Source organism: Synchiropus splendidus, chromosome 8 (genome assembly GCF_027744825.2).
Source record: "Synchiropus splendidus isolate RoL2022-P1 chromosome 8, RoL_Sspl_1.0, whole genome shotgun sequence".
Lineage (NCBI taxonomy): Eukaryota > Metazoa > Chordata > Actinopteri > Syngnathiformes > Callionymidae > Synchiropus > Synchiropus splendidus.
In genome coordinates this window covers 18,240,720-18,254,086 of record NC_071341.1, presented here as the reverse complement: position 1 = coordinate 18,254,086, position 13,367 = coordinate 18,240,720, and the positions used below count along the sequence as shown (strand labels likewise).

At 44.7% G+C, this 13,367-nt stretch overlaps 1 protein-coding gene across 5 annotated transcripts in view; it reads right to left on the bottom strand.

Moving 5' to 3' along the window:
• Positions 1-4,143: 4,143 nt before the first annotated feature.
• The window catches only part of cux1b (cut-like homeobox 1b), a 66,211-nt gene continuing 56,987 nt past the window's right edge, over positions 4,144-13,367 (bottom strand). For 4 of the 5 annotated variants that reach the window (XM_053872068.1, XM_053872069.1, XM_053872070.1 and 1 more), the window contains one exon: positions 8,093-13,355. In XM_053872068.1, the coding sequence (XP_053728043.1) occupies positions 12,848-13,355 (508 nt within the window). In that variant the 3' untranslated portion in view covers positions 8,093-12,847. Of the gene's footprint in view, positions 5,641-5,790; positions 5,856-5,919; positions 6,001-6,224; positions 6,282-6,411; positions 6,496-6,562; positions 6,680-6,753; positions 6,867-7,690; positions 7,895-8,092; positions 13,356-13,367 lie in introns of those variants that run through there. The other variant, XM_053872072.1, reaches the window with a different exon arrangement.

Sequence of the window (13,367 nt, the reverse complement as noted above, 5' to 3'; positions counted from 1 at the left end):
TACATTAACTATTAATCTACGATGACTCAAATAATTACAATTATTAAAGCCATTCAAACTATTTATTTTACTATTTATATTGATATGATATCATTTATTATGGTGCTTTCTTTTGAATTTATTACAAACCAATGCATGAATTTCTGTTCATTTCTCTTCACAAAATTTTCCAAAAACATTTTTGGCGTTTCTTTATGTGGAAAAAAATAGATAATAGCTCCCCTCTTATACTAATCCAAAAGCAGTTAGAGAATAAACGTATTCAAACAGGAGCTTTAACTTCTATCAATCAAAATCAATTGAGTTTCCATGCTCTATTTGTGCTGGAAAAAAATCTTTTGGAACGCCACTTTTTATGACACTGTCTTGACATAGAAAATGTATAAATACAAATCATCCAAACAATGTTCTTCAACTCTTCGTTGCGCGTCACCGATTAACGCCTGAGCTTTTATTTTGAAGTGACGCGGTGAAGCTGGTGACAGCGGTGTTATCTTGACACAACTGACCTCAGCTTCCTCTGCTGTGATTTAACTGCCACCAATGACTGTCGTTAAAGGAGCCACGCCCTTTTATTGTTGCCACACTGAGTGACAGTGTTCTATTGCTCCGATTTATAACAAAGGTCTTTATAGGGTGACATTACTGTTAGTCACTGTGATACTGAAGGTCATTGTCACACATCTGCAAAGATAATCTCTTTGAAAGCAGAATAAAATAACGTATTTAGTATATAATAATGTTCTATACACAAAGTTATTTCAAATAATTTAGTGACAATAAAGAATGCACTCGACAGAGGGATGAGAAATAAATGACATTTCTTGCAGAAGAAGTTACCAAACTGGCAAATAAATTTAAGTGAAATTCAATATATATTTTTGTTGTCTGACTCTGGCTTGAGGACCACAGCAACACGTTGACTAAGTCTCAGAGTGAAGAAGGAGGGACGCCGTCCGGGAGCATCCACCAACAGGTAAACAGGGTTGGTGCCTGTTGTTGTTGTTGAGTTGGCGGCCTGCGACACTCTAATCCCCTCTGACAGGATGGAGTGTGGGGCTTCTGTGAGGTCTGAAATAATGACCTCAGGTGGGCTCGGCTGACAGCTGGTGGTGGGAGATGATCAGCTCATCCCAGCCCTTCACCTGTTTATGCAACCGGCTCGTAGTCAGAACCACCAGGCTCTGATCCAGGGATCCCAGCTGCTAAGTGGTTCTGACTGATCCAGTTCATGATTAACTGGAAGCAAGTGTCAAAACAAGATCAGGGATGGGAGAGGTCGACACATGGAGACCACCTGTTGGTGCAAGTCCACTGGAGGAGTACTTTTACTCTTCTAAGTTGCTGCAGTAAATACTGTTTTTAAGTATAATGATGCAGAGCTGTAGTGTAGGGCAACTAACCCCAGACCCAGTCGAGACCCAACCTAATACAGAACACAGGGAAACATGAAGCTGTTAGAGCCTAAAGCTCAGAAACTTAGAGCTTAGAAACTGTAACTGTTGTGAGGGGCCACCATCAAAGAAAGACAGCAGTGACTACAAAACATGACGGAAAAATATCCAAAATACATAAGTAACAAGGACAAAATGAACTGAAAAAGACGGAATGTAAGTAAGGATATTAATAAGTGTAAATATGACATGAAACCTATATGACATGATATTTTAGATTCATTTAATTTAAATATAAATCAATGTAACTGTGGACCAGGCGTTCAAGATTAAAACAAAAAAAATCTTTTTTTTCTCTTTTCTCTTTTCAATGTTCCTTCAATGTATTTAGAGGAACAAGAAAAACACAGAAATGGCCAATGAAAAGAAGAATATTTTAGACTTAGAACAAGATCATGCTATATTTACAACTGAAGTGGTGAAATTACAACATCAGTTATAGTTTTAGCCTGACGTCAAAAGGGCCATGTAAATACAGGTATCGGGTCACATATGGACCCCGGGCCACACTTGAGCACACGGAGCTTGCGAGTATAGCTAGAATATAGCGACAACCTTTGGGTGTTAGCGCCTGCATGTGGGGTTTTCCCATCACCATTCTAGACCAGATTGGATCAAATTTTTAGCCCAATTGGTGTCAGAAGCAGGATGGATTTTTGTATTTAGTGAAATGGAATTCTGGACGCTGGACTCCACTTTCTTCCACCAAAGCGAAATACCCCCTCCACAGTCTGCTCAACAAGCCTGCTCTGTGGTGATGGGATCCAGGTGACAACAGGCGTCAGAAGTGGGGTGGACACGGTGTGTTGTTCCCTATGATCTGTGGCGTTCCTAGATTCAAGGAGTGGAACCATGTCCAACAGGAAACAGACAAAGCTCTTGACTCTCAAACCCTCCCAATGCAACGTGACATGGAGGAAACCACCATCTGCTGAATGACATGAAAGCAGAAGCAAGTTTCTCATTGATCCGCCTTCACTTCCGGATGAATCAGCAGCAGTCTCGTGGGGCCAGGCGACGGCTCGTCCTCTTTAAACCCGCGGTCACCCTCTTATTTACTGGAACTCAGAAAAGGAACGGCTGCGTGGGCGGACGTTGGAGGAAAAGCCACCACAAGCAAGCGACTCCCTCGCTGAGCCGCCATCGATCAGCGGTTCAAATATAGACGTCAGGTGGGCGTGAGGCTGGTCTCGGGGGCCGGCCAGGAACAAAGAGGTGCTTTGGAGTTGATTTCCTGTAAAAGCTTCCCTGGTGGTCGAGGTGGAGAGTGGACCCGTGGGACCGGCCGGTGATCGATGGATTAAATACCGGCCGGGCCTCACAGCGGCCGCTGAAGCAGGTTCTGAGCTGGACTGTTTAGCGCAGCCAGTATCACATTATCTGCAGCGGAATTTAAAAAAGTAAGAACTACGTGAGAAGCCAGTAAAATAAGGATCTAAAAACAATAATTTTTCATAATACCCATGATACTATTGAAAAAAGGGGGTAACTCAGGTGGACAGGGTGAAAACGCTAAGTGCTAACCGCCAGTGGCGTTAGCTTAGCAGAACTCCTGGGTGAGCAAATCTATTATCTAGTGACCAATAAACTTGAAATGCATAATACCAACAAAGTTTGTAATGAATGTCAGTTGATTTCAGTGTTAAAAATTAAGCGTTCTGTTTAGTTGCTAGCTCTGAACAGCCAGGCGTGAGAACTGCTAGCTCGCAGTCGGAGGAAGATGTCCTAAATCGGCATCTATAGCACGAGGAACAGAAATGTTTCCCCTCAGGACGTTCATTATTTATGAATTTATGTCGGCTTAAATGAAACTGGTTAAATAATAAAAGCAGCAGAAAGGAAGTGGGGAGAGGGTGGTGGTGGTGGTGGTGGTGGGGGTGTTCGTTCCCTATACGGAGGGGGTGAGGGGAAGCCGGAAAACGGTTCCGTGTTCAGCTTCCGGGGCCACTCACGTGGCTGGAGGATGATTCAGCCAGACGATGTCAGTGCGGATGAGAGAGCAGCACCTGACAGAGGAGTTGCCATGGCAACAGCCACTTGGAGGAGGGGTGCGGGTGGCATGCCTGAGGTGAGGAGGGGGGGGCGGCAGTGAGAAGTTACTGAATGATTTATCTAGAAGAGAATGAATGGACACACATTCCCTCTGTGCACTGAACCTCCCACACGCTCTTTGTTTCCATGCAACTGCAGCCGCACAAGACGGAGCGGTCTTGAATGGGCTGCGTGTTCTGTGAATGACGGAGAACCAGCAAGCACCTTCTGGGCTGATGCTGAAGTCGCTCACCGGGCGTCAGGACGGAGCCGAGCATCGACCAGAAGATGTTCAAAAAGGGGCGCAGAACACTGGTTTGTTCTCCTGAATTTCACTGTTGGTAACTGAAAAATGGAAAAGAAAGTCGTAGCTATATAAACAATAAATGATGGTTATTATTCGATGTTTCATACACATATTCAACTCTATTAAATTCAGTATTGCATTACATACGACTACATATAATATTTATTATATAGACTTTATTCTCCTCAAAGATTTGGCCCTGAATGCATAGTTATTTTGGTATTTAAATTTAGTATTAAAAGTGCAACATAATTGTACCTCTTCATGGCAGCGAGAAGACCAACTCACAAATTCATATTCATCATGAAGCACAGCTTTACTGCTGGACACATAAGCCTGAACTTGGACGTGATGAACAAGGGCCTTCTTTCCTTCACCGACAGCATCCGTGTCTAGCAGCTAACATGACATGACAGAAATGTTAAAATGCTGAGTCATTGGAGAGAGCAAAAAACAGCATCCAGCCATGAAGGGAGAAGATATTTGATGGTTAATATTGAAGAGAAGGGGAGGGTGTGAGAGAGGGTGTTTAGGGTGAAGTGAATGGAGAGTCTGTCTTTAGTGGCTGCCAGCAGACGAGGGTCTCAGGAGGAGCGTGAATAATGCAGACCTCAGGGATGAGTGTGCTGATTCTGTTGGGGAGAAGACTCGTCTGCTGCTTCCTCCAGCTGTTGCCCAGACCCTCCCTCCTCCATCAACCCGGACGTCTCTTCAGGATCTACACTTACAGAAGCTCCAGACCTGCGATGTCATGGAAGGGCAGTGCAGTAGTTCATCCACATCTCCCGCTTATCCAAGACCCACATATCATAACACCACATATCATTGCGACCAATCACATCAGGAGAAGCGTTTCTGATGTCCCATCTGGCTGTCTTGTTAGGAGGAGGTCCTGGGGCAGACCCAAGTCACGCTCACATGATCACATCTGTGGCCTGAGATGACCTCTTATTCCGGGTCAGAGCTTTTTAGGCTCAGCTAGGTCTGAGAAAGCGGATAAATAGGAACAGGATCTAAATGCTGTGAGAATGGATCCATTCTCTCATAGATGATTGACACAATTGACTTAACCTTCATGATAACTTTTAATGATTAATAGTTTTTAAAAGGGGGAAATGGTAATTCATTTAAAGCAAACAGGAGAAGCTCAAGACAACAGATCATGTTCCAGTGGAGCATGATCTGTTGGCTCCTCTGTCGTGCACCGTGGATCTTCTCTCCACGTCTTCAGCACAATCACACAACTTTTTCACTTGTCTAAATATCTATTTTTTTACCTTCAGGTGTTTGGCCAGTGTGTAACATTGTCACCAGTTAAAAGAGGCCAGAGACAGATGCTGCAGATACTTTATTAGGAAGGGAAGGGAAGAGAAGAGAGAGAGAGAGAAAGCACACACGCACTGTATTCTAATATTTCAAAGTTCATTAACAGGAACCCTCTTCATCTTAGTTTCAGACAGTAACTTGGTCAGTGTCATGATTCCCACTATTCAATCTGGAGTGAGTTACAGTTAACCCCCAACACATAACCCTGCTACCAACATGAATCCCCTTCAACTTTAAGTCCCTACTGGTCCGCCTTGATTCCAAAACAAGCCCTCCCCAAAATCATCTTCCACCTGAAACCCACCCTTCCATTATTTCTACTAAACGTTATAGACGCATTAAAGCTTAAGAATAAGACTGAAAGCCTGCCCTCTAGTGGACACTCTCAAAACTGCAAGAAGACAGCTGCGTCTTCCTGCGGCTCCTAAATGATTCATGTTTACGCCGGAGGAAACCTCAGTGATGCGGCCGGCTCAGAGGTTCTGGTCGTTCTCGTGGAAGCGATGGAAGTGGTCGGCGTACCTGCGAGCCACAGGACCGGCATTAGAGGAGGAGCTAGGAAACTAAGGTGCAATGACTGAATGAATGATTAAAGTTCATCCAGATGCAGAGTAGACTGAGCAGAGCAGGGCAGCGGAGTGAGGAAGAACAAAAGCACATTTTGTCACTCACTTCTTTGCGCAGTAAGCGGAACAGTCCCGGCCGATGCTCTCGCTCCACGCAGTCTTGTACAACACCTGGAAACAGACGGTGGCGGTGAGAACTCCAGACGGTGCAGACGGTGTCCCACAGGAAACTCACCAGAAACACCAGGCAGTGCAGGAAGAGGGTGTAGAAGAAGGCGATGGTCCGGGCCATCTTGTTGGACAGAACCGCACGACCCTGAGACACACAGAAGGCTGCTCAACACTGGGCGTTTCAGACCACGTCATCGTGGCCACTGCCACATCCCAAGCTGAAGCTTGACAACATTAGCTGGCCGCTACTCATGTGGTCACCATGTTATGCTGGCGGGTGCAGTGCTTAGCTTTCATGGAAAATTGAAAACACCGGTGACAGCTGCTTCAATACATCATGTTTGTCCACAAACAGCGGCGCTCGCTCACCAGGCTCAGGGTGGCTTTGTCCCAGGGACTGAGGCTCAGGTACCGGCGCTGACGCTCCTGCACAGAAAAGCTTTGTCACTCTCCAGCAGTTTTCAATGTGACGGTCGGTGTTTTATGAAGTGGCATGATTTGTTCCTGAAGCTATTTCTGTTTTCGTGGGATCCAGGCAGGTCTCATCACACACTACCTTCCTGCTGAAGGAAGCAAACGGATCCAGTCTCTCCTCGTACTGGGAGGAGTAGCGCATCACGGTGTCGTCACTCCCTCCAGCCTGCAGGACACACAGGTAGGTCAGGGGCCGTATAAGCAAATGCCAACACACACACACAGGGACGCACCCTGCCAGCGTAGCTCTGCAGGAACTTGATTTTCTCGTAGAGTTTGATGTTGTCTGCTCGCAGGCTGTCCAGCTCGGACTGCAGGGCCTGCATGGTCTGCTGCAGCCCGTGGTTCTCCTGGCGCCACAAACATATCACAGATGAACAAACTCGACACTTAATACCGATGCGTATTCGGATCGCTGACTCACGGCTTCCAGTTCCTGGTTCCGGGAGCGGAACCTCTCCCTCTGGCTGGAGATGATCGACAGCAGGGAGTCCATCTGGCCCTGAGGCAGCTCAGGAGCCGGGCTGACACCAGGACCTGTAGAAAGAACACATTTTTATATACAGCTTTATTGAGTCGATTTATCCAAAACTTAATTGGTTGTCTCTCTTAAACAGGTGGGCAATTCTTCCTTCGGGCCACATTATTAACCAAGGATCATGAACCCGGAAAAGCAAAGCAAGACCTTTGTCAAGACGCTTATTTTAACCACAGTGATTTTGTTTTACCTGATTCTATGGTCAAACACGTATTTTATCAACTTATTTCTAGTAATATTCCGACGGCAATGAATTCAATGGGACAGCAAATGGCAGCAGCGCTACGGAGTTCCATAAAAGACACGGAAGAAAGGCATGAAAAAGAGGCCACGCTCCAGGAATGGAAGGAACCTTCATAGCTAAGGTGAATAAAAATGTTTCACCATTGCCACACAAAAGTTGATTTACCATTTGGTTGGGTCTTTTGTTTTATAAAAATTAAAATGTATTTCATTGGAGCTGGTCATATGGCTGGATGTTCTGCCAGCCAGTGGGGAAACTAGAGAAGATTTACGAAACTAAACAAACCAACAGAACACCACCAAAATCAAACCACGTCCAAGTTAGCTGGATTCCAACTAGGCCTGAAAAGATGGTTGAAATACATGCTGGAGTTTTATTGAAAGAACCCTAATATGGGAAAAAGTACTTTCATGATACAGACAAAATGTGGGGGGCTAACACAATGTGGAAGGATTCCATAAATTCATCCATCACAGCAGCACTCTCTCCTCCACCTTCCTTCATCTTTGTCTGCTACTCTAGATAACTGACCCCTCTCTGATCCTGCTTCCTGTCTGGTCCGAACTGGACCGAACTTACCAGCAAACATGGCCGTGGCCTCTTTGATGGGCTCTGGAATGTTCTGCATGTTGCTGACCTCCGCTCCCTCTGCACCGGGACGTGACAGGGAGGACATGGTCTGGATGGTGCTCAGGTCATGCTCCAGCTTCAAGATGAGCTCCTTCTGCTCGCTGCTGGTCCTCACAGCAGACGAAAACTCCCCCTGCAGCTCGGCGTAGCGACCTGTCCGGAGGGGGAGAGGTCCAGAGCATCAGTTTGCTACACCGCCACACTTCAGACCGAGTCATAGAACTAGGAGGCTCACCTTTTTTTTGGCTGCAAGAGACCAACTAACAGAATTCTAAAACCCATGAGTTTTTCTCTGAGAACACCTGACACACTTGAGGACAAAAGAAAACTCCCGCAGCACACGTCCAAGTATTTGTATAAAAGAGATTTACTTCAATTATCACACCTAGGGTGCATGTGAATAATAATGATGATGAATCAAATGTCAATCATAACAAATACATTGTGAACATTTCATACAGTGATATTGCTTTTCAATGTTGTAGAAGGGACTGTTTTACAGTGCTGAGAACAAACAACATGGTACGTTTAGTAAATAGAAAGATAAAGAAACGATGATACATGAGGAAAAACAAACGGGTGGGAGACCCCAGTAGAGAATTAAAAGCATCTCAGGAGTGACAGAAGTGCTTGGAGGAGGGGGGGAGAAAAACAGCGTAACCATCCCTTAACAGTCATGCATCCGTTTGTACTACAACACACACGCACTCACACTCGAATAGAAGCAGTGGGAAATAAGAATTATTACTTTGATGACAGTTTGGAAAATCATCTAAAAACACTCTGAACTCGCTAAAGCCTCAACAAGCATCTTAAAGCTTTCCAAAGCGGGGGGGTGAGGATCTCCCCGGGTCATTTGGTTGTCAGACTACTGTGGTTTAAGCTATGGGTGAACAAAAGCGACGACACAAGGTAGCAACATACACAAACTGCAACCTTTTCGTGAGGATGGGTGTCACTATTTGGCTTTTTGCTTCCTCTTTTTTTTTTTTTGAAGTCTTTTCTGTGTCTTATTGTTCCGGAGTTCCCTCCGGATGTCGAAAGCAAAAAGGAAACGGCTTAAGACTTAGACGGAGCTGCAGCCGACGTGAGAGATGATGGAGACAACAGAAATCACACGTGGGAAGGTGCGGGGGGAGAGGGTGAGTGTATTGTGCTGTAATATGTATCACACAGTGTGCTAATGCAGACAGCACCACTGTTTCCAAAAGTGTTTCCTTACAAAACCCACTTCATAAGATATATTCTAAAAGTATTACAAAAAACATCTGAGGTTTTTCTTTTCTTTCATTTTTTTTTTCCTGAAAATGGTGACCAGTGCTGCTGTTTGGGCTTCCATTACAACTCAAATGTCAAATGAACAACCACTACTTCAACAGATCATACAGTAAAGCTTTACGACTTCAGAAAAAACATGATATGATATACAGCATCTGTTACACCTTTACAATGTTATTCAACAGTGTATAGAATCATCTGATTTAAATTTGTAGAAAAATATCTGTGGATCATGGAAAAAAGTCCTGAATCGTCCCTTCTCTCCTCCTGCCTTTAAAATAAAAGCATACTGTGTCAAGAGTGAATCGATAGCTACTTGATCGACTGTATTTACACGTCTCTCTTCCAAATATCCATCAGAGTTGGCACGCGTCATATCAATACCTGTAGTGCCGTTATTAATGTCACAGCAAACCTGACACAAAACAGAAAAATACAAAATGCCCTATGAATAAATTCAGTGTTATTACAGTGTACGCTGTTGCTGCATGCTTCCTTCCTCCTTCACTCAACGCTCTGGCCTTTTGTTGCTAGAAGAATATGTACAACGAGGGGAAGGGGGGACAAAGATCACAAATCAAGAGCTCTTTTTTTTTTTTTTTTTTTTTTTTTTTTTTAACTCCTCGCACTCCAGCGCTGACAAGTCCCTACATGATAAATCTGGATCAGAATGCTGAGTTAACGCTAACATCAGATGACACAGTCTACATCTAAAGACATCACTAGTTTGGTGCCCTGCTTGGCAGTTAAAGGCACAAATCTGATGATTCGAATGGTGTGTGGATGACGGGTTAAGTGCTTATACTTTACAGTAACTACATAAACGTAACATATTTCAGTCCAAATGAAGACCTTCGTGGATGTTTCACATCCGGGAAAGAGCTGAAATCAGAGGATACATAAGAAAAGGTTTGTCTGACTGTCTGGCAGGGAGGGATATTTTGGGACAGGAACGACTGGTAACTACGACTGTACAGGACAGTGGCTGTTTTTTGTCTTCTCCGCTTCAGTAGTTTCCAATGTGGGGCTTCTTGTAAAGATTGCAGTTCTGTGTGTACAAAAAAAGTTCTTTCTTGATACTTTAATTTTAGTGTTAGGATGCAGTTAAGAGTCTGTGCTTGGTTTGCAACCACTTTTCAAAAAGAAGGCATCGCCGCACGTGGCCCGGAGGCCGCACGGTTCTCATAGTGTTTACAGACCCTGTCCCAGGTTCAGTCAAATAAGTGCTTTGTAAATGAACTGCTATAGAAATTCTGCATAATCATAGGCTGGCTCTGTTCGATCTGGCGTAGCGCACTCGCTCGCTGGTACACTTCTCTAATCTCAATTTGGCAGATATGACCTACTTGAGGTGAACACGTACTCTCAGGTTTAGGTTATTTCCATTGACCTACTTGACAAAGCGTATACATTTGGACCTGATCGCTCAGTGACGAATGCGCTGATGTATCTACAGAGAGAGCGGCGGATGACATTGGAGAAAAGAAAAGAGGAAAAAGGGATTTGCTGACCTTGATATGTCCTTTGATTCGATAGCTAGCAGGTTGAAGAGCAAAACTGTTGCGGGGGCATGAACGGTAGCAAACACATGTTGTTTTTTTCAGAGCTATTGAAATGACACTATAAGTTTAGGATTCATGAATATACAAACAAATGAGAACTAGTACATCTTTGTAAATATTAACCAATACTGCCGGCAGTCTATACGTCTAATAAAAATGTTACTTGCCCTCAGGAACAGTATAATCCCTTAAAAAATAGACAACTCAAATGATAAGACATTAAATGAAAATTACAGCACCTATAAATAAGCAGAATAAAAACCAAACTATAAATGCAAAATAGCAATAAAACCAAACTACAGTAAATCATAGTATTACACTACATTGTGAGAAGATTAATGGTAACGCATCAACCAGCTTAAAAAGAAGGGTGTCAGTTGTGCACTAGTAGTGTGTGCAAGAAGATATATAGATACGAAATATGACTCCAACCATTGGAAACACTGAACACTCCTCAGTCACACACACACACGGTTGTGCACACGCATGTAACGACTGGCATGCGTGTGCATGAACACGCGCAAACATACGCACGGAGGGGAGGCAGTGGGCTGACAGGCACTGAGGGCTTGTGTGGGAAAGGGAGGAGGTGATATGCCTTAGAATTTGTAGTGTTACAGTAGAATTCAATGCAAAAAAAAAGACAAACATCCCTGGATAGAGGACAAACCGGAGGAGAGCGGCGACAACTCACGCCAGGGTTGGGGCGAATTCACTTTCATGGCGTTTAAACTCAACTTGCAGGCTACACTTGTAGAATTTGTTCAGTTCTTTTACACATTTTTTTCATTTTTTTTTGTTGTTTTTTTTTTTAATCGGAGTGAATTGACCTCGACCCTGACCTACATACAGACAGATACAAATTCACACAAGGCGCGCACAGACACACACTCTTCCTGATTTGGCCTATAAAAAAGATGTGTGTTTGTGAACAGAGAAGAATTGTTTCAGCGGTGCAGAGACACAAACCCAGCAGGTCCGGTGCTGGTGAGAGCGGTGCGAGTCCACTGCCCAAAGCAACAAGAGACATGTTAAGTATCACCATGTCAGACAGCTACAGTACTACGTGAGTTCATCGTATCATAGTTCGCAACAGGAGTCCATTCTAATTTGTTTTAACAGTAACTGCTTGATCTTTTATCTTCTGTTCTTAGCATGTACTAGTCAAAAAAATGCTTCCTAAAATTCCCTATTTTGTACTCTTTAGAGTCGATAGACTGTGCAATCTCTTATTGGCAACCAAATTGCAATATCAAAAAAGAGATCATCCTTTATCCTTAAAGAAAGGTCTAAGGAGGCAAAAGGATTCCTTTCTTCCTTCCTCTTCAGATGAGTGTGTGAGTGTGTGTGTGTGTGTGTGAAGAATTAAAAGATCCTTCTGGCCATTATATGGCTGTCAGCAGGACAGGATATGGGACACAACAGGTCATAGTTCATCTTTCTTACATAAGTAACTATGGCAGCTCAGCCTGCAGGCCTTCCACTACCCTCTTAAGAGTGTAGGAGTGGGATAAAAACGAAAACATGCTGCCACTGAGAAGAGAACAAATGCACAAACACACACTGCTTTCAGTGTGTATACACACGCGCGTACAGGTGCACACTGACACAACCCTTAACATACAAAAAAAACGCACACACGCAGTGAGTGAAAAAGGCAAAGGGTTTGTAACAGTCACTCTACAGTGTGAAAAATGAGGCATCTCACTGAGTGAGGGGAGGTTTGTGGACACTTGGGAGGTGAGAAGAGCGGAAAATATCTCCTTAAAGAAAGTGAGAGTTCTCGTCAGAGAGTTCCTGGCTCTACCTATCATCTATCAGTGTCTATCACTGTGACAGCTGCTGTGTCAGGCCTTGCCTGTGTTACTGAGTCCAGGTTTCCATCCCAGCTGTGGGTCAGACCCACAGGCGGCTTGGGACTTACCAGTCTGGTGCACCAGTGGCTGGTGATATGGGGAGGTACAGCAGGGCCAGAGGCCAGCAGGACGGCTAAGTGCTTTTCTCAGTACAAAAAAACTCAGTTAAAAAAAACCAGAGATACAAGTTCTCTAATTTTGTTCTTCTAGGTATTCAGTAAAACTTCGTTTAAGGTTTTGGACAACCACTCTTTGTTACCTCCCACTTTCGGGAAAGCTTTTATGTAATAAATGGCTGCTGAGCTTGACTTTGGCTGTGTCCACTCTCCATCTGGAACAGAGCAGGAGGGGTCCAAGGTTAGAGGTCGTGAGGTTATGAGACGAGAGGGGTGAAGGACGGTCAGGGGGAGCTAGAACTCCCACTCTGAGGGATCCTCTTTACTGGCTGCCTTCTCCAGCCGATGGATGATATTATTCAGATTGGCTGCTTTCTTTTTGCGCAGATTGTTGTCCCTGGGGTTTCTGGTGGGGCCAGAGGCTTGGAGGTTAGTACTAGAGGCAGAGCTACTGGAGGAAGCCTCTGTGAGGCCGAAGAGCCCCAGTCCGGCCTGTCCACAGCTGGAGCCTGGCCCGGCGAGGCTTGAAGGGTTACAGTCTATCTGAGAAGGGGAGTTATTAGAGCCCCCTGCCTCAGAATCAGCCTCCATGTCGTGGTCTTTGCACGCTCCTCTGTGGTCGTCAAGGCCGAGGCTCAGTCCTTGGCGGATCTCCATGGTACCTTCTGACTCAGTCCCATCGCAGCTGTCTCCCTCTCCAGATTTCGATCCACGAAGGGAAGGTGAGCCTCCATCGCTCCCTGGGCCTGCCCCTCCAGCTGCCTGGATCTCTTCGATGAAGAGTTCTCGTCGTATGCGGGATCTGAGGAGTAAA